Source organism: Schistocerca nitens, chromosome 2 (assembly GCF_023898315.1).
Source record: "Schistocerca nitens isolate TAMUIC-IGC-003100 chromosome 2, iqSchNite1.1, whole genome shotgun sequence".
NCBI classification, from domain to species: Eukaryota; Metazoa; Arthropoda; class Insecta; order Orthoptera; family Acrididae; genus Schistocerca; species Schistocerca nitens.
In genome coordinates, this window is record NC_064615.1 from 510,533,849 (window position 1) to 510,556,081 (window position 22,233).

Consider the following 22,233-nt stretch of genomic DNA (forward strand, 5'->3'; position numbering starts at 1 on the left):
GAGCTGCCGTTTCATTTGTCTTTGTATCATCCATTTATCTGGTTCTCTCTCTGTCTCAAACTGTCTTTAATTATCTGGGAAATTTTTGAAATACTTACACCATTTTATGATTATGTATAATTCTGATATTGTGTTGCACAGAAAAGTATCTTTTGCAAGATAAGTTTGTTTTTTGTTTGAACAGTTGCTACTATTTCTTTACCAGTAGCTGAGTACACTGTTTTTCTTTTTTCATACTTTCTACATAAATGATGGCATTGCAAATTTTTTCCTTTCTTTTCTTGACGTAAGTCATGACAAACAGTTACAGTTTCTACCCAATGGACAACTGTCCCACTGATCACTATTAGAACAGGAGTCCTTGTCTAACATGTGTTCTTAGTTTTACCATAAGGGTTCACATCGCTTTTCCTCGTTATGTGTGAGAAATCATGATTCACTCATTAAATAAATGCATGGAGTAGCTGCTGTTGGAATCTCAAGAAATTCTAGTTTGAGTTGATATATTCTCTATATGTTACATAAGTGGAAAAACACTTTAAAAGTCACTTTCATACTACTGCTACCATAGCACTGGTGTAAAAATTCTGCACTTTCTCACTCGTCTCTCTGGTTCATTGTCTTTCCACTACTGCCAGTACAGCCAGATTGTTTGTGTTGTTTTACATTTGTTAGTGATCACTGAAAATATTTTCAGTAATTTGGTTAGGAGCAGTTTGATTGCCCACCATACAGCCTTGATTTCACACCTTCTGACTACCACTTGTTCTTGAATTTGAAGTGTCATTTTGAAGGAGGACACTTCGACAGCAATGATGATGCAAAAAAAATGGTATTCAGCAGTGGCAGTCTTCATTGGTGGCATCTTTCTCCGTAAAGGGCTTAGAAAAGTTGGTTTCCACTTTGACAAATATCTAAACAATGGTGGCAACTATGCAGAAAAATGGTTTAAGAAGTACTCGTTCTTGTTAAAAAAAAAAGTTTGGAAAAATGTTTTAGAGTTTTTTCCAAAACAGTAATTACTTTCCCCAGGCATCCCTCATATATTATACACATTTTGCAATATCCATCTCTTCCACAGTAATAAGCCATCAATAAAACCTATGCAGAAAGTTCAGAGTGTGGGATTGGAGCCACTTACACATACAAAGTAAGTCCATGTAGCATGTTTCGTAGAAAAAAATGTGCACAAAAATTTTAAGTTTGTAATTTTAGCACATCATGGCGACCTATTTAGTTATCAAATCTCACTCACGACCACCTATGACAAAGAGAGTACTTTTCTAAATTTTTATTCATGTAAGGCAGTTGCATTGATGCATCTCATTGCCTAAAACTGGGAAAATGACAACAATGTTGTTGTTGCAGCAGTGGCACCCTTCACTCCAAAGACTGGTTTGATGGAGCTCTTAACACTGGTCTGTGCTATGAATGTGTATTCACCTTTGCATAACTATAGCAACTGATATCCAATTGAATGTGCTTACTGTACTCAAACCTTGGTCTCCCCCTTCAGTTGTTACCCCTACCCCTCTCACATTTCTTCCATTACCATACTGATGATTCCTTGATTGGTCTGTATGTCCTGTCAACTGATTCCTTTTTCTAGTTAATTTGTGCCACAAATTTCTATTCTCCAGTTGAGTTCAGAGTCTTCATTAGAAATGTGATCTCCCCATCAGATCTTAAACATTCTTCTGTAGCACTACACTTCAGAAGCATCTATTGTCTTCTTGTGTGAATGATCCTGTCACTTTTGTACAAGGATACACTCCATACAAATACCTTTGGAAAATAGTTCTAAACGCTTAAATATTTACACAGTGTTAACAAATTTCTCTCCCCCCCCCCCTTTTTTTTTCAGAAATACTTTTCTTGGCAGTGCCAGTCTCCATTTTATATGCTCTCTTCTTTGACAACAAGAGGGATTTTGCTGCACAAATTCCAACACTCAGACTTTTTCTAATTCTATCAGCATCACCTGATTTAATTTTACTGTATTCCGTTACCCTCACTTTGCATTTGTTTGTGTTAATCTTGTAACCACTTTTCAAGATATTATCTATCCCACTCAACAGTTCTTCCAAGTCCTTTACTATCTCCGACAGAATTAAAATATCATTAGTGAACATCACAGTTTTTATTTTTGTGAAACAAAAGAAACATGACTGTTACAAATAAAATCAAAGAAACAATATGCTTCAAGGTATATTAGATACAACAAAGTATAGAGTAATAATTTTACAAATTCATAATCATATCCCTTGCTTTCCAGTATTTCTGCCCAACTTCCCCCATAGTGACAGACAGATTTTTGCCCAAAATCAGTGACATCAGGGCTCAAGCAGAGCAAGCAGTTTTAAGTGACAGTGTAGCATAGCAGATGAAGGCAATTGTGCTGTTGTGCATTGAAATCTTGCAGAAACTTCTTCTCTGGACCATTCGAGAAGATTGGATTGGAGGGTGCCTTTGCAGGGTTTATCCTTTATTTGAGGCTCAAGATAGCATAGTACTAATTACCTCACTCAGACAGGTGCATTGAGACACAGGATTGTATTGAGTGTATTAGGTTGCCCATTGTATCTGCAAGTTTATTACATAAAATTTAATAATGAAACAATATCCATTGCTAACAAGTATTATTACAGGCCTTTCATTACCTTCCATTGTTTTGCCAGGCAGTACTGCTGACTGAAGGCACCATATACTTAGAGATCACGAATCTGACTTATTTGAGTCACTTTGGATTAGTGCATTAGTGTTGACACTTACCTGTAAGTAATTTTAGTTAAAGCAGTTGTATGGCTCAGACTTCTCCCTCAAGAAATGTGTGATCTCCTCCTAATGTGAAATATGTGAGCATTTTGCAGCTCCAGTCATTCCATTTTTGTCTGTTTGACATACCAGTGCAGAATGTAGTAATTTATGTTGTGAATATTGAAACTTAATGGTTTCCAGTCCAGGTACTAGGAATGCTTGTTAAAATTAACTTTGTACTCGCCCATTGCTTTGGATCTACTGTATTTACTCGAATCTAAGCCGCACTTTTTTTCCGGTTTTTGTAATCCAAAAAACCGCCTGCGGCTTAGAATCGAGTGCAAAGCAAGCGGAAGTTCTGAAAAATGTTGGTAGGTGCCGCCACAACTAACTTCTGCCGTCGAATATATGTAGCGCTACACAGGTATGCTTTGCAGGCACAGAGATAAATACTGGCGCCAAAACCTCTGCGTCAGTAAATAAATTAAAAAAAAAAGGTGGAAGACGAGCTTTTTTTTCTCCACCCCCAGTTTCGACCACTGCATTTTCATACATTATCCAACGAAGTAAATACAAATTCCGTATTGTTCATCTTCGAAAGTAGCAGAATTTCAATGTACTACGAAAATCCGACTGGCAAGACTGTTGCTAATAGGAACCTGATGAAATGTGAATCACATGCAGTATTCTCTTCACCATAAGAATAATACAAATATAAACATTTTGCCATGTATTCTTTCGTGTTTGCTGCTATCTCATTTAAATCCTGTCTGCCTAATAAACTACGAAACTAGAGTGAGACAACAGCAAACGCGGAAGAATATACGTATCGTGTCATGTTTATATTCGTATTATTCTTATGCCTAATAGTGATACAGTCAAATGAAGCACGGCAACTGACTAGATTTTTAAATCTAAAATGACTAATTTCTGTGCAGAATTTGATGTACTAAAGAAGTGGCCGCAAAGATTTTCAAACGGAGAAAAATTTTCGCCTAACTCTCGTTCAGAACATGTTTTATCATACACAGTCTATTATTTGGTTCTTGTTGATCATTATCAAAGAAAGCAGCAGTGTAAGTAACAACAAGTAGCAGTCACTTGCCATTGTTTCGCTAATGAGACAATTCCTCTCTTTTTTTTAATTGTAAGTGGCGGTAGCGTGCACAAAAGCAAGCCATGCCGCGGGCGGCGACAGGCCGTAAACACGCACTATCAGAATGCGACAAACAATGCATGACGCAGTACAGTAATGCATTTTCAGCTTAGAGTGATGTAAACACCTATAACAAAGAAAACGGCACTTATCAGATCAAAGCAAAATATGCAATCGATTCAAACCAGACGAAGCACGTGAAAAAGGAAGGGTACCCGTATAAATATGGACGGAGCGCCTGACGCATAGCAATGGCTACCTGGTAAAGCTTAACTGCTAAGCTTACGACTCGAACCAAACTATTGTAGCTGTATCGTCTTTCATTCGACCTAAATTGTGTCTTATATTACAATGGTCCAACTTTGTTTCGATTTGAAGGTGCGGCCTAAAACTTTTCTCTCCCCTTGAATTTCGAGTCTCAAATTTCAGGTGTGGCTTAGATTCGGGCATTTTTTTTTTTCCTTGATTTCGAGTCTCATTTTTCAGGTGCGGCTTAGATTCGAGTGCGGCTTAGATTCGAGTAAATACGGTAGGTCGTGACGGATGTAACTCACATGCTCTGGTGATATATCTAACTTTTCTTTTGGCTATTAGTTACTGGAAAAAAAACCTCTTTCCTTAGTAATGTGTGGTCACAAAGTAAATTTGGTATGCTGTGTGTTTGACACCTAATTTATAAACAGATTTGAGTGTTTCAGAACTAAGCAATATTTTTAATATGATGAAGAAGAGTGTTAACTGGTATCATTGGTTCTAAACACACTAATTTCTGAATGGTTAACTGTGATGCAATTAAGTGCACCACACAGTAGTTTTTCGTAACAGGTTTTACATACAGTGCGTATGTGGAGTTCAAAGTTGCTGCACATCCCCATTTTGTGCCTGTAAGCATCTTTAGGGTGTTTTTACAATCGTAAAGTGTTTGCAGGTTTTTTATTTTTAGTTTGTATTTTTTGATGGTATGAAAATGAAAAATTGCCAGTTTAAATTGCTGTCTGTTCTGCATTTCATTTCTGTAAGTACTTACTAAAACTTCACACTTTCGTTTTGTATTCATTGCCCTACAGCCTTCATGTAGTTGATAACTATTATTATTTGGTATAGAGCCCAACTTTTCCGGGCAGGTATCGAACTACACACTTGTTGTTAGTGGTCTTGTATTTTATTTTTATAGCCTCATAGAAATTTTGCAGAGGTTACTAGTATAACACTAGAATTATTCCAGTTTTTCTTAGGACCACAGATTTTGAACGTCATAAGTGGGAAAATGTACTACTGAAAATACCTACATTGGTAATAATTCGATTTTTTGTGGTGGTTAAAATGCAGGATTAGCCCTTTCACTGACATGGATGTTGATACACGTCCCACTATGCAATTCCCTGGGTGCTGTGGACATGTACATGTGTTCCACTTGGGTTTCACTACCATGCTATGGATGTTTGTATGCTTCCTGAGCTGCTGACCTGTCACTGCTGCAGACATTTTACTTCTATACCTCAGTAAATAAAAAACAACTTTCAAGTATGTATTGTACAATATATGTGCCTCATTTCATTCTATCATTTGCCAAAAACTTTGTTTCAATAACTTGAATCATTTGTGAAATTTACAATTTATGACCACAATTCGCGATGCGCAAGCATGTGAATGGGCATGTCACGTGCTATCGTATATTGGATATAAACCCAAGTACTTGAGAATAATTTGAGATTTAGTTCTGCTCTCAATTTTAAATAAAATTTCAATATCTTAACTTCATTTCATTCACTGCAGTTTATGAGCCAAAATCAATCATACACAGTTTCTGCAGTGTGTTTTTATCTTTGCAAACTCTTTAAAATTCATACAATGTTTTACTTAATTTGATGCAGTTCAATAAGGATGACACTCAAGGAATAGAACTTCAGATCTTTATCAAGCACATCTGTAAGATGTGCAAAAATAAAAGTTTTTGGCCAAATGTATTGTAAGAATCGGATTGTAAGTATTTCATATCAACCAGAATGCTGTCTCTCACACATGCACCAGTCTTCACGACCAGTACAGCCATAACAAAAGACGCCATCAGTTTGGAATGCAGAGCATGCCTGTAGCAGTGAAAGGGTTTAAGGGGATTGTGTTTGAAGTAATATGTAATATCATAATGTCACAGTTGCTGGCATGCTATCTCAGTAAATTATATTCAAAATGTGACTTTTCAAGATCATATTCAGAATATAACATGCAGAAACACTCAAAATTTCATCTTATTAAACAAGAAGCAAAAATATTTGTGACAACGGCTAAATCAGTATGTCAGAAATGTACCCTTCTGCCATCAGCCAGTTAGAATATAGGGAAGTCACGTGACACAAAAGCATAACCTGTAGCATCAAAAAATATGTACCTGATATGTGATGTAGAAAAAATAAAAATACCCTAAAACTACAATTTTTATTACATTTCTGAGAACAAATGAGTGTTGTTCATTTAGCATCTCTCCATTAATGAATCACTACTGTTAGTATGACAATATTATGAAAAGGATAGTTACTAATCACCATGTAGCAGATATGTCGAGTCGAGATAAGCACAACAAAAAAGTAAGCAGTCGAACAATGGAGACTCCATGTACAATTGTAAGAAAGACTAAGTAGTCTTTTTGTTGTGCTTATCTGCGACTAAGCAGCTCCACTATATAGTGAGTAGCAATTATACTTTACATAATGCTGTCATTATTCCATCCTGATTTTTCATTGTTTGATTTATCTAACTACTATTAGTATATTGTACAATTTGTTAATCTAACTACACTATGACACACCCTAGAAGATAAGGTAGTCAGTGTTTCTTCTTGTCGCATTATTTGCTGCCATTTTTCGGCTGCAGTTACTTTGTTTTCTGGCATGATGTCTTTATTAAGTGTCTCATGAAAGCCAGCTTTCCTGAAACAGTTTGAGATTGTGCTTTTGTGTGTGGGATGCCAGGCACTTCTTACAAAATGGATGGCATCCAAGATTATAACCTTTATCATCTTAGTATGAAGACATGCCAGACTCTCATACAAGAATCTTCGTGTATTTTTATTTCAGGCATTTTGTAATACCTTGGTCAAGTGACTTGTACAGGTGAGAGGAAAAAACACTTCTCATATATTGCATAGATGGCCAGCCGCTGTGGCCGAGCGGTTCTATGTGCCTCAGTCCGGAACCAAGCTGCTGCTGCGGTCGCAGATTCGAATCCTGCCTTGGGCATGGATGTGTGTTAGGTTTAAGTAGTTCTAAGTCTAGGGGACTGATGACCTCAGATGTTAAGTCCCATAGTGCTTAGAGCCATTCAAACCATTTTATTGCATAGATGCAACATGTCTTCGGGATGCACTGCACAGTGGTGCAAAAAAAGGTGATGTTTCCGGTTTCTAATGCCCAATCTTGCATCAGAGACATGCAAAAATTGTTTAAATATAGTTGTTGTTATCCATGCATTCACATTTGGTGTATATTTACATGGAAATATCTGCACATGGACTTTTCGCCTTTCCAATTACTTGTGGCACAAATTTTTCTGTTCCACTTTCATAACTTCATAGTAAAACAGTTAGCCTCCTTTTACTAAATTTTCCACCATGGCATTTTTCTCCCCCCAACTCAAGAGTTTTGTCAGGAAGAAGGTGAAAACAAGCCTGTTCCTCTGCATTAAAACCATCGTTGGGGCTATACTTTTCTATGATGGAGGAGTGTTTTTCCATAACTGAACAGTGTTGGTGTTCACACTTTCAGCCTCACTTTGAACACATTTATACACCAAATTGTCTGTTACTGAACCTTTTGATCCAACTGCTGGGTGCTTCGAAATCTGCAAGTCCCAACTTTTGTGCCAAGTATATTGCTTTGGTGCAATTCTCAGTACCATCAGTTGGAATGTTCAAAGCTAGACCTTGTTTCATGCACTTTAGTAGCACGTTTTTCAGTTCTGTAAACTGTCACACACTTGCTTTCATTTGCCAACCCCCCCCCCCCTCCGCCCGCCCCCTGCCCCAAATATGGTACTTCAATTTACTTGCTCTTTACTGTATTTGATGGTGTTGGAAGAATGTCCAGTTTTCATGCAGTGTTAACACACTTCATGTGTGAATTTTTGTACACCCCCTGAATAATGTTCCAATTTACTTTGTTTATTAACTGTCTCTGTCTTTCCACCCATGATGTGCTGGTGTACTGTATAACACAAAAAACAGTCACAGGCTGGAAGTCAAACACTCAACAGAAACAATGAAGCCCAGTGACTGAATTACTTGCTGTTCAGTGTGTTTGGCAGCTACAGAAGTCTGAAGTTGTCAGAGGTACTGCTAACTTATACAAAGTACTTCCGCACATCATTTATAGAGAAACAAATTATCTGTATTACTTGCAATGTTGCTGGCATTGAATGAAACTGTCTCTCTGGGCATTTCCACCCCACGCAGCTGCAGATGCCCTACTCCCACCATTCTCTCAACTCTCTGTGTCAAAAGTTGCAGTGGCCAAACAGTACTAATACTGTCAAATTTGAACACACTAAGCAGGGAGGAACAATACACAAATGAGTCAGTTAAACATGTAATTAATACAGTTAACAAGGTTCCACTGTAATATAATTTCAAGAGCAATTGTCTACGTGGACAATTTACCATATTTAAAGTTGCGTAAAATGTTCAATGTGGGTTTCCCAGTACAAATTCAATTGAGCTGTTTATTAGTTACGACAATATCTGCTTGCATCTTTCAGAATTTCTCATTTTGTAAGTAATATCTGTAGAGACTAGAAGAAGATCAGGATTATTTCTTTTAACATTATAACCAAGAAAAATGGAGGTGTCTCGGTTTTAAATTTATTTTTTGCATGTGCTGCTTAATTTTAAAGAGCTTCTCCAGAGGGAATTGTTTTAGTATGTATGTGGTGAAGTTAGAGATACTGCCATTCTGCTTTGATGAGTGGTGTCTCTATCGGTACTAGTTTTAAAATTAAGGTCAGGTTGACAGACTAATGTACAGCTGAGCCCAAGGTCTTACATTATGTTGGAAGATTATGGTTTGATGGTAAGTTGGCAAAGCCAACATATCTGTGATGATAGTGTTTAATTTTTTTATACATTGCACATTTTGTAGTTATAGATTCGTTCTCAATGGAAACCTCCATATTCCCAGTGTAGTCTGATAATTTTAAATATGTTTGAAGTCATTAAATAACAGAAATGTCCTTGACCCAAAATCTCCTTAGTTTGATAGTAGTCCCAATACTTTGATAATACATTACGCGCAATTGTATGACATCATCCTGAATGTGATTGCCTTGTTGATAGCATCACTAATTAAGTTGAGGGATTGGATTATATTCTTTACTGTTTTGTTATAGTGTTAATAAGTTTTTGAGGAGCCAGTTGACAACAATTACACTATTATTGCTGGTGTGTATATCAAGATTTTGTTTGTATGGTGGCGGAGTGTAGTGTGCATATCTGTTGAATTATTGATTTTGAACATAGCTTTAATAATTTTGAAAACATGTAGAAATTTTTCTCTAGCATCAACAACAATTTACATAGTTATTTATCTGTTTTTATCATGCAGATACAGGGTGATTATAATTGAACTTTCACTGCTTGACTAGGTGTCGGCAGAAAACTATTCACCTTATGTGTACTAAACTTCATTGGAATGATTATAGATTGTGCACTATAGAATTTGCATTGCTAGTAGTGTTAGCGTCATGACTTGCCGTTAGTTGCCGGTAGTGGTGCAGTGATATGTGGTAGAATCACAAGCATCAGTGTGTATTACAGTTGCAGTCAGTCATCAGGTGAGCAGGGTTCTACTCATAAAGCTGTTTTATCAGAACAACAGCAATAGTGCTGCTGCTCTTCACGAGTATCGCTGTATTAAAGGAGTGTGTAAATGTCCTCTTTCCACACAGGCTGATGGCCAATTGTGCCTCCAGTTGTTTAAGTTACTATTGCCATGGCTGAGAATGCTGCATGCAGTGCACGATCTTCAAGCAGTGTACAAGCTGTGTCACAACAGCTGAATGTTCCATAGCCACCGTTTGAAAAGTGCTGCAAAATTTGTGAAACGGTATCTCTAGTGCTATTCCAGGCCGTCATGAATGCAGATGTTCATCACATTCAGCAAAACGTTTGTAACCTAGGATGTAAAGGAAAATTAGTGTGTCTTTCTTTCAATGGTTTATCTGTTATTTCCCTTCCACATATGTCTACAAATATTTCCAAAAATGGGTTCAAATTAATGATATGAATATAACAGAGGGAAACATTCCATGTGGAAACAATATATCTAAAAAGAAAGATGATGAGACTTACCAAACAAAAGCGCTGGCAGGTCGATAGACACACAAACAAACACAAATATACACACAAAATTCAAGCTTTCGCAACAAACTGTTGCCTCATCAGGAAAGAGGGAAGGAGAGGGAAAGACGAAAGGATGTGGGTTTTAAGGGAGAGGGTAAGGAGTCATTCCAATCCCGGGAGCGGAAAGACTTACCTTAGGGGGAAAAAAGGACAGGTATACACTTGCACACACACACATATCCATCCACACATACAGACACAAGCAGAAAGTCTCATCATCTTTCTTTTTAGATATAATATTTCCAAAAAGTTTCATTGTCCCTTGATACTTTTTGTTGGAGCCCTCTAAGCAGCAAAAGTGTAATTATAATCATCCTGTATTTTGTGAGACCAGGTAACTTGCATTTTTTATTTTTTTTTTTTTATGTCTTATCAGTTAAAGATATGTATTCTTAATAATTTGTTTGTATGCTCCTTGTAATGGTAGTCTTATTAATCATAATTTTTGGTAGACCATGTAGCCATCCAATAGACATCTCTGACATGCAAGAGAGAACAGTACCTTACTTTAGAATTCGCCTTTCGACTTTCACAAGGCATTGACGGGGCTGCCTTTCTAGATACCTAAACTGCAATGTGTTGCTGTTTGGACTTGTCACTATTTTAACACTAATTTCTAAGCTCAAGTCAGCAGTAAACAGCCACGAAATCAATTCTTTCACAGCTAACAGTGACTAGCTTGTATGAACTGTACAATTGTAGCTAACTGTTTAAGTGATGAATATTTCTTCTCAACCGTTCAAATTGATTTCTCACAAATAGGGTGTAATTTTTCTATGGTAGCTGATGACCTCCTTTACCATCTGCACAAGTTTTAACATAGAAACTGTGCTTTTCTTTTGCGATAATATATTGCAAAGAATATTCATATCTTACTATATACAAGTCCGAAATAGAAAGTAAAAATGTTTCTAAAGTGTGGTCCATTTTCTGTTCTTCACAAGTCTGCAACAATTTCCATTGAATTACTGAACTGCAATGGTTGTTTTAGATATTTACTGTAATTTATTGAAACTGCTTGCAGGATTCAATTAATCCCACTGTGTTTGTTGGAGGGGTGGGAGGTGTTAAACACTCTTAAGTTTTCTAGTTAATTTGCTCTCTGAACGAAAATTTCAGTTGTATAGGTTTGATCTCCAGTGGAAGATGTTACACGAAATATGTCAGTTTCTGACATTTTTATTTTTCTCAAATTTCAACGTATTTTTCTCAGTAACATTAATATGCTGTTATTGCTAATATTACTTTTCACTAAATTTTGTATTACCTGGCAATAGTGCACTTTGTATGACTTTTTAGATTGATCATTGCATTGCAGTCATATTGAAAAAAGTCCCAATTTTGAACCATCTCCGTTGTATTAAATTGTAATAAATGAAAAGAAAAAAATGTGGTGTTTGGTGGAACAAACATCAAAACAGTATTTGCAAAACATGATTCAAAATCAGTGAAGCTTGCGATAAGGCAAAAATCAATCAACCAAATAATGTAAGAATGATGAGAATTCCTGGATGGAAAAATACCTAAAATAAAAGAAGACAACCACTCACCCATAGCACATAGTCTGTGGGGTTGTGTGAATGAATGTTTTGTTAGAAAAAGAGCAAGAGCTTGAAAGTTAGTGTGAACACTATTTTATATTATTCATATCTATGCACTGCACATCAGTTTGTTTATAAATGAGTGGTTACCTTACCCTTGTTTTAATTACGTAAGCCATATACAAACAAAAATGACTTTAATGAGAGTAGGAAACTGTATGAAATTCATACGGTTGTTATAAGATCCGCCATGACAGCTTTTTAAATTTTATTTGCCACTACAGGTTGAGCGAAGGCTCATTCTCAGGTATTAAATGTGATCATATTTGAAAAATGAAAAAAAGCAGCCCTGGCAGTTCTTATTACAACAGTATATGTTTCATACATTTTGATGAAGCTGTGGAACAGAATACGCAAGAAATATTCAAGACTAGAATATTGTGCTTCTTCAAATGTGTTTTCTGTGCTATTTTTGAATTGGATTATACTGAATCACTTCGCCCTGTAACTACAAACTGATTACTATGTAAAGAAAAGAATTCTCTATTGGAATTTCATTCACAATCAAGAAATAAAAACAAAGACCCTTTTCCTGATATAGAATTCAGATTAAGTTTTGAAATATCATGTTTCTCAGATTTAAATATCAACAATAAGTAGATTTGGTTTTGTCCTATTTCCCCTGTAACAAAATTGGCACCACTGCATTCACCTCTCCTTATCAGTTTATCGTTGCTGAAGTGTGTGACAGGTTTTGTCTTCTCCTTCTTACATTGTTTTTAAAGACCCTTCAACATAAGCAAATGTTTTGTCTCAGTAGTAACAGAATGTAGACACAAGCAATGTCGTATTGTTGTAATCTTTAGTCCGAAGACTGGTTCAATGCAGCTCTCCATGCTCTCCATTCTGTGCAAATTTCTTTATCTTTGCATAAGTTTTGCAACTTACATCCATTTGAACCTGCTTACTGTACTCATACCTAGCTCTCCCTCAACAGTTCACTTCTCCCCCTTCCGCTCTCCTTCCCCCTCCCCCTTCTCCCCCCCTCCCCCCCCTCCCTCAGTTGCCAGACTGATTATTCCTTGATGCCTCAGGAAGTGTCTTACCAAGTGACCTTTTTTTTTGTATACTCAATTTGGGCTGTAAATTTTGTTTTTTCTCCAATTCAGTTCTGTACATCCTCATACATTATTCATTCATGCCACCTGATCTTTAACCTTAATAATAGAGTTTATTAATGACCAAAGCAAAATTTGTTGTAGTTGTTCTTGACGAACTTCAAATGGTAAATTGTTCACCCTCGTGAGGAGTGGAGGAATAGGAAAAGTGTTGTCCAAACAGTTCAAAACATCTATATTTACTTGCTCGAGAAAATATTACTTGCAAATCCCTCAAACAATATTTAAAAGGTAGTAAGCACTGCCTTTTTACTTTATCCTTTCTATCCTTTCTATCTTGTTTCATAGTGCCAAACAATATCAAAAATTATTTTTCTCATTAAATAAATCCAACTTTTTCGCTGTGGAAACAATTTATCATTAAAAACATGTATCTATTTATGTTGTTACTCATGCATAAAACGTGTCTATTTATGTTGTCACTCATGCATAGTGTAGGCTTTCCCTTTGCTCCCAGGTATTGTAAAATGTAAATACTTTTTTGCTTTCAAATATTTTGTCTCCGTTTGGGAGAACACAAAAATACCAGACACTTGGGCGACCTTTGCAATCTGTGGAGAAAACAAAGCATAAAACAACATAAAAATTAATGAGGCACAAAAATACAAAATCTATTACTGTAATAGGAGAGAGCTTGGTGAGTAGTAGTTAACTTTTGATGTTAACTAATGATGCCATCATGTCGATTCTGCCCATGTATTGGCTGCTGCATACTTAGTGTTTGATAACTCCACATGGTCAGCTGATCATTGGTGCCACTGACCCTGTCGCGCACATAAAACAGGCTTGAAATGATTTGTGATATTTTGGCTCACAAGAATAACTATTAGTTCCTTCCTTGGAAGCAGCACAGAATAGGTTGAGGAATGTCAAAAAAAGAAGGGCAGGTCACTCATACCTCAGGATGAGAGGGACTCGCGTGGTGTCTGTCTATTCAGTCTTCCCCAGTGTATCCCTCTCACCTCCCCAAGGAAAGAAATAATAGTTTCAAAAGGTACGATAGTGTCATGTACTTTTATATTTGTCTGTTGACAGTACTAAAAATTTTACTTACTGATGTACTGGCAAGTAATTTTGTCTCACAATTTTATAGTTTCCTCCAGTTGATTTTCCTAAATACAAAAGATTAAAAATCCCAATTAAAAACTTAAATGTTTTTAATTTTTAGGTGGCGGAGGCCGAGGTGGTTTTGGGGGTGGAGGTGGCGGTGGGAGGGGAGGAGGTGGTGGTGGCGGTGACAGAGGTGGTAGAGTACAAGGTGGATGGAACACAGGCAATGCAGGTGGTGGCCGTGGTGGCGGCGGCGGAGGCGGTGGCTACCAAGGTGGTGGCGGCGGAGGTGGTGGCTACCAAGGCGGTGGTTACCAAGGTGGCGGCGGTGGTTACCAAGGTGGTGGTGGTTATCAGGGAGGGGGTGGATACCAGGGGGGCGGAGGTGGTTATCAGGGAGGAGGTGGTGGAAGAGGGAGAGGAGGACGTGGAGGTGGATGGAGTCGAGGTGGTGGAGGAAGGCAAGATGGCTACCGATAACATTTTTGGCTCATCATGCATTTACTGTTGGAAAAATGATTGTTCTATATTTTACCTGTAGTCACCTGCCTCATCCTGAAAACAATGTGCTTGCTATTGTGATGTAATCAGCATCTAAGTACTTAAGTTATGTACATTATGCATATTGTTAACTGACATTGAAAAGCATATGTGAATTTGTTTTCTGGTTAACAACCTGTTGAGTAGAATGCTAAGCTTGCTCACACAATGGGTTCATTTTTTTAAATGTTTCACATTAATGTATTTTCCATTTGAATGTATTAGTTTATTTAAAAAAAAAAGTAATGTCTCAGTTGTGTAGCATGATGTACCTGCTCTATTTGTGTATTAAATTATTTAGCATTATTTTGAAACCCCACATGCTTGTTAATGCAAAGACATAATCAGAATATGTTTATCCTCCTTGTTTGTAGCAAGTAATTAATTTATTTATAAATGGAAATACATTCTAAAATCATTGTCAAAGTTGATCTGAGAACTTTATAAATTCGAGGCAGTTAATGAATGACAGTTGAATTTTGTGTTTTGCTATTGTATTCATGACAGAACTATTTAATTCTTCATATTTATAAGCAATGAAAATTGTAGCAACTTTACTTCTGCATTAAATATTTATATATGTGAATCTGTCTGCAGAGCAAGATATTTGCTCCTGATCAAATGGAGTGTGTACTTCATGTTCGTGTTGAAACCTTAGCAGCTAGTAACACTATATATTGTATTGAATATTGTAAAAAAAAAAAAAGACAATGTGGGACTGAAGGAAAATAGTGATGTGAAGCATGTGTTTGATAAATGTTGAGTAATTGTAACATAATTTGTGATTTAATACAGTTTTGACTGTGTGTGCATGTGCAAATTAACTTAATTTAGTTCCCGTGGCAGTCTTCCAGCATTCATTTTGTGAGCATTCTACATATGTATGTTAAATTATTCCACACAGCTCAGATTGCGTGCATTATTTCTGTTTGTGCTTATTTGTGCAGTGAATTTTTTTTTGAAATGCCAGATATATAGTCTAATGGAAAAAAAGGTGCGCAACATGAGTGAGGATTATGGCATATCAGTCACTAAGATATGCAGTACTAGTTTAATTTTCTTTTATTTACTCTTGCGCATCTCAGTGGAAACTTTGTTTCCAAAGTATTTTTAAAGAACAAAAGTAATAAAAGACAAAATAAACATGTGCAGCTGATTTATTAATAAAATGAGCATCAGTGTACAATCATTGTAATAGTGATTTCAGTATAATAATGTAAGTGCTGTCCTATATTTATTATAACCTTTGAGAACCTTTCCTTTACTGACAATGTAATGTCACTTTTCCCCCTGTGAGAGAAAGGATATTCTCTCGTACTAATGTGCATTGTAAAATTCAGAACAATTGTATTCAAGGAAAAATATTAGTAATGTATGTGTGTGCATATCTTTAATAATTAAGAAAACATATGCTCTATTTGACACAGAAAATGGCTCTCTCAGCACCTGAATGTCTACTAGTCTGCCATTTATAGCTTCGACTGATAGTCGTGTGTGAGAGTATGATCTAGGAAGAGTCATTGAGGTGACATAGACCATAATAATAAAAAAGTTTTATCAAAATAAAGTAATTATTAAATGCTACATTATAAAACATTATGAAAATGTGTGAATATTTGCAATACGCGTTTCTTCTGTCTTAAGAGATTGAGATTGATTCGGTATATACTGACCCGGAGCATTGCTGTCTGCAGTAACAGTTCAGAAAATCAGTTTTCTAGTTATTACTTCATGTACACTGATGATGATAGTGTGAAAGTAGGTTTTCTGTCAAGGAAGCTGTTTTTGTGTGCTTGCATGGTTTAATTTTAAATTTTTTGCTTGTTTTTGTATTTGAGAGGGTGGTACCAGATTTTAATATCTGCATAGTGTAGAGTTTCCCACTGTGTAGAGCATTTGTTGTTTGTTCTGAAAGGATAGTTAGTGTTGATCACAACAGTCGGCCACTAGCCTCCATTCGAGTACCAAGTCACATATTTAGCTTTTTCTGTTTGTTTTCATAGTTTAATTCTTAAGATAATATCAGTAGGATGTATAAGGTGTGCCACGCGAGATTAGCCGAGCGGTCTAAGGCGCTGCAGTCATGGACTGTGTGGCTGCTCCTGGCGGAGGTTAGAGTCCGCCCTCGGGCATGGGTGTGTGTGTTTGTCCTTAGGATAATTTAGGTGAAGTAGTGTGTAAGCTTAGGGACTGATGACCTTAGTTAAGTCCCACACACATTTGAACATTTTTTTTGTATAAGGTGTATGCATGCTGTGTGCGGCCGCAGGAGGAACTGGTCGCAGTATGTGAGGAGCTGAAGATGCTTATGCCCATGGTCAGTCTGCCAGTCTGCTGCCTCAGGGGGAGCAGTGACAGAGCATCTGGCACATTGTATGGGACACCTCAGGTGTCGCTTGTTTCGCCCATTGGCTCTGCTGCCTAGGCAACTTGCAGTGTACCTGTCACAAAAGGTCCTTGCTCACTGCAGGGAGAGTGGATGGTTGTAATGTGTTTGCATCGCTGAAGTCAGTGTGGAAGATGGCCATCTGCCCTTGCCCATTCACAGGCTGAATGGAGACACCTTCAGCCCCTTCCAAGCAGGTACACCAGTGGGAGGGGAGGGGGGGGGGGTTACTGGTTATCAGAAGGTCCAGTGTTAGCATGTTGTGGAGCCCTTTAGAGGAGTGGTGTTGGGGACTGAAAGAAATTCAATGGGCACTCAGAATGTCTGCCAGGGGGGCCTCATCCAAAATGTGGGGGAGGTTCTACCTGTGGCTGTCAAGCATGCAGTATGCAATCGTCGGCAAGTTGTGGCTTATGGAAGCACCAGTGATGTCTGTTGCTCAGGTTCTGAGGCCATCCTCAGTTCATACGGTCAGCTTGTGGAAGTGGTCAGACTGCTGGCCTCGTAAGCAGAGCTTACAGTTTGCAACAGCATTCTTAGAATTGATCAGGGACCTTCAGTTTGGAGCTGAGCAGAACATCTCACTCAAAGGCTCTGTTGATTCTGTGATGGTCTTGGCTGCAGATTTCCCCCCAGGGGGCTCATATCTCTCTTGTGAGTATGTCCTTGGCCATCCTGGGGCCCCAGCCCTTGCAGTGCTACTTCCCTTTTCCATGCTACAGGTCCATCTGTCTATCATTATTTTTTCTTGGTACTTGGATCTGGTTTGTGATTTTGGACACTTTTTCTTCTCTTCTGGCATTCAACAGCTTTTCATTCAGAACTATATGGTCCTCTTGTTGGGTTTGACTTGGGATGCTTTTCAAAATGTTACAGAACTGCTGATCATGGAGGGAAGGTCACCCAGTTCTACATATATTCCACCTTTTGTCTCTCTCTCTCTCTCTCTCTCTCTCTCTCTCTCTCTCTCTCTGCTCCCTTCCTTTCTTGCATAGGTACTATGTCCAAAACCATACATGTAACAATTCTCTTGTGGGGTGGCGGGGTGGTCATCAAGTACTTGCATAGTGGTGGCCCCCCAACCAAGCAGAGATTGCACTGATGGTGCCTGAGCTGGAAACCCAACAGCAAGCCGAGGAGGATGTGCACATCATGACTGAGGCACGGGGACTCCAGGTAATGGTTTACTGGCCAGGTAACAGTTGCTGTGGCTGGGTGGTGCCAATGAGGAGAGCCCTCGTGGTACCATGGTGGAAGATTCGCACGTGAAGCTAAGTAAACTTTCTTCTGCTGGTAGCTGCAAGACTCCAGCAGTCTCTTATGATGGGGAAAATTATTATAATGTAGAGAGATATGACCCATCGTTGTGCCCTTCCCTGGCTACGCCTTGGGAAGAGGAATGGGCCGGACTTCTGGAAGTAAGATGTTTCACTCGATACTTAGTATGTACTCAGACTGATGGGGATACTCTTCCTGCCACAAAACCATTATTTTTTTTGTCACAAACATTAAAGACAAATTTGGGGTAATTGAGTCTCCAGGAAAAATGCAAAAATGTTCATTATTAATTAAAACTTCCTCTGCTGCCCAATCCATAGCTCTTAAGACATGGAACTGTCTAGTGTATAAAAGTACAGTTAATGTTGATGAGAAAGGTATGATGATAGTACATTACTCAGCAGCACCTGTCAATTGATAAAGTTTTTTCTTTTACACAAACACTGTGCAGGATATAACAATAGATACTGCATCTTGCTGGATCGCACAAAGTGCCGTCCAAGAATTTTCTTTTATGCAAAATTTAATGGAGACGGGTTGCTCCTCTAACTCTGCCATATCTAAATTCACAAACTGTGCGATACAACATTCTACTCAATACAGCAGTGAACAATAACTAACAGACATACAACAGTGAAACTTCTGGCATTTAAACATTAAACACAGATGTGTGCAGCGATGCCAACTGCATTTTGCTCCAACACACCATTGGTGTGAAATTACAAATGTTCCTGAATTTTTTGAACAGACTTCGTATGTACAGTCTTAGACATAAAAATTGGCCGCCACAGAGACTAAGTCCGAGTCGTTCACTTAAGATGGCCAATAAAACTGACCGCCCCCTGACAACTCTTTAAGTCCGGCTATCTGCACAATCTGGCAACACTGTAAGATGCGGAAGTGTTAGGAGGAAGTGTTGTCTCCTTCGGTGTTGTTCTCGGACTGGGTAAGCCCGTCGTCTAGTGGTAATCGTCGTGCATTCTAAACTTGTAGTCACATGTCCGCGTCCAGCGTACTTTTCTTTTTTAAAAAAAAAAAAAAAAAAAAAACACATGTCGGTCTAAAGTTATGAGTCTGATTGAACATGGAAGATAATACGCTTAACATTCTACCCACCAGCAATAACAAGTATTCCACAAACAATTCCGCGAGACAGCTCGTGGCTGCGTCGCGATCATAACAGCTTACGCTCGAGCGTTTCCTCGCGCTGCAGCGGCTACCGGCCAGACGTCACCTGCAGCCTGAAATCCGGCGCCGCCCAGGTGAACGCGGCGCGACGCTGTCAGTGTATGTATCGTCATTTTCGAATTTGAAGTTCTAATTATCATCTTGCAGTTAAGCATTGGATTTTGCATACTTGAAAATCATACACTACAGTTAAGCATTGTAAAATTGTGTCGCAAGTGGAAAAAGGTGTAACATCTGCAACACAACGTTTACTTTTGGTATAACAGAGGGGTGAACGCAGAGGAGGCAGCTAGAAAGATTTGAACTGTGTTTGGAGCGAGTGCTTTTGGGAAAACACGCCAAAGACCGTTCTGGCATGAATGATTTTCCACATTAAGGAAGTCTCGACTACTGATATATGCGACATTTGCATTCAACAGGCAAATTTCAGAAGTCTGGTGTAGGAATACTGCATGCTCTAATTCGAAACAAAAATCAACGGAGTGACTATTATTGAACGTCGTCAGGTCGCTCATTGAGCATTCCTATGCAGTACTGTTACTGGTGACGTGTTGTGATGCCTTTATCGTTAACTTCCTAAGAAGAAATGAAATGCTGAGCACCACCAAAAGACGTAAACTCGAGCAAAGAGTAGTGTGAACATATTTTACATCTGATAGTTCCAAAAGTGTGTTTTGGGCTACGAATTCTGCCCCAAGGGGTGTGTCCAACACAGCTGGAATTTGTTGCCAACAACATCCAGGAGATTGATAGGAAAGTCGTCTCTCAGGCACTTGAATTGATAGGAAAGTCCTCTCTCAAGCACTTGTCCCTCTCGTCGTATATTAGTAAAATTTTACCTTTCCCGCTCTTGATCGATCAACCGTCGAGGCCATTCATTTCTAGACGAAAATACTCTTAAAACTACTCTGGTTTAATGACATCGTTAGAACCAGTGGAATTCTACGGGAGTAGAATTTGTAAACTACATTAGCATTGTCAGATTGTTTTAGATAATGTGAAAGAAAATTCTGCTGCTGATTAATTTCTCTTTGGTGATTACTGTTGCGTTTAGTAAACTAATGGAAAATGCGATTAAAATATTCACTGTACTAATACAAATTAAATTCAGCTTACTACAGAAACATAACGACAGCATTCTATCTTAATAAAGCGTTAAATGTCTGTAAGATGATTGAGCCTATTTTAACAGGAATTAGTAGGATATTACCGACTTTTGACTTTGTAAAGATCTGTATTTACGTCATTTCCTGTATCATTCGCAAGTATTATGAAAATGTGGCATTTCACAGATAAATTATGTATTCACAAGAACAACAAAATATGTCGGCAGAAAACAAAAGTGACATTATGAATTTGGCAGTAGCGTACGGTTTTCGCTCTGACACCAAGGGCTACTGAAAGTAGCAAGACGAATTTTGCTCGAGCGTTTTCTTATGATTCCCTTATTGAGTTTCTATCTGCCTGCTTGTAGCTCGGCTACAAAATAATTAAAGTCTGGCTTTCAGCGAGTCTCGAAAGGCGAACGAAAGCAGCTTGCACCTGGCAGCCAAGCATGTTAGCTGGGAACTGATTTTTTCCTTTTGTGGTTGAATTGTTGGCAGATGTCAGTCTGACGTGTGCAGTTGGTCTAAGCGTTTCGGCGTGTTGAATTTGTACCAATGATTTTTCTATAGGTTTTTTCTGTCCCAAATAGAGAGTTGAAGTCTCCCATTAGTATTATCACGTCATCTTGGTGAATTTTGCTCATAGTATTTTCGAGTGTGTTCCAGAATTTTTCGACATTTCCAATGTTTTTCTTATTTTCGATGTTGGTGGGGGCATGTGCATTGATGAGTGTATATTTTTTACTGGGGCTCTGAATGAGCATAGTCATAAACCGACTGTTGATGGGTGTGATTTATTTGACAGAGTTGATGATAGATCTGTGTTCGATAAATGCAATGCCGAAAATTGGTACGCTTTTCGCTACCTTTTGTTGTATTTTGCTCTTGAAGATACAATGGTTTCCGTAATGCAAGGTTTCATTGTCAGTTAGTCGTGGTTCTTGAAGAGCAAGGATGAGAATTTTTTGTCGGTCGATTTCTTTTGTGAGATTATTTAGTTTTCGTGTTTGGGTCAATGTATCGATGCTTAGTTTTCAAATGCATGTTTTCTGTTGTAGGGAAATTTACCAGAGATCTTCGATATTCTCTGCCGTGCTGACCTGGACTCCCCAGAATCCGAGAAAATTCAACTGCCACCTGTCGACAGCCGGGTTGTGTACCACCAAGGGTAAAGTTGACTTTGCTTGCACAGTTCATGTTTGTTTGTGTTTCATTGGTTTGGCCTGGGTGATTCCAGGACCGGACAGGACCAGAGGGTGTTGAAGCTTTGGAAGCAAATATTTTCAGCCGAGCTCATTGAACTAACAGACGGTGACCACAGTAGCGGTGATTTTCACTCAGACGTGTCTGGATTTTGGGTTCAACGGATTGAGTAGCCGTTCAAGATTGTGTTAGTATTTGGTTCACCCCAAGTATTTGATTTCAAAATGGTTCAAATGGCTCTGAGCCCTATGGGACTTAACTTCTGAGGTCATCAGTCCCCTAGAACTTAGAACTAATTAAACCTAACTAACCTAAGGACATCACACACATCCATGCCGAGGCAGGATTCGAACCTACGACCGTATTGGTCGCGCGGTTCCAGACTGTAGCGCCTAGAAGCGCTCGGCCACCCCGGCCGACAGTATTTAATTTCCTCGGTACCACCCATAAGGGGTAGGGTTT

At 38.3% G+C, this 22,233-nt stretch overlaps 1 protein-coding gene across 1 annotated transcript in view; it reads left to right on the forward strand.

Annotated features, from left to right (window-relative positions):
* Positions 1-15,724, forward strand: part of LOC126235126 (protein FAM98B-like) — a 65,298-nt gene extending 49,574 nt beyond the window's left edge. Inside the window, exons 8-13 of the mRNA XM_049943860.1 lie at positions 14,189-14,473; positions 14,836-14,936; positions 14,985-14,987; positions 15,208-15,301; positions 15,445-15,491; positions 15,581-15,724. Of these exons, the coding sequence (XP_049799817.1) occupies positions 14,189-14,473; positions 14,836-14,936; positions 14,985-14,987; positions 15,208-15,301; positions 15,445-15,491; positions 15,581-15,724 (674 nt within the window). The remainder of the gene's footprint in view (positions 1-14,188; positions 14,474-14,835; positions 14,937-14,984; positions 14,988-15,207; positions 15,302-15,444; positions 15,492-15,580) is intronic.
* Positions 15,725-22,233: the final 6,509 nt, after the last annotated feature.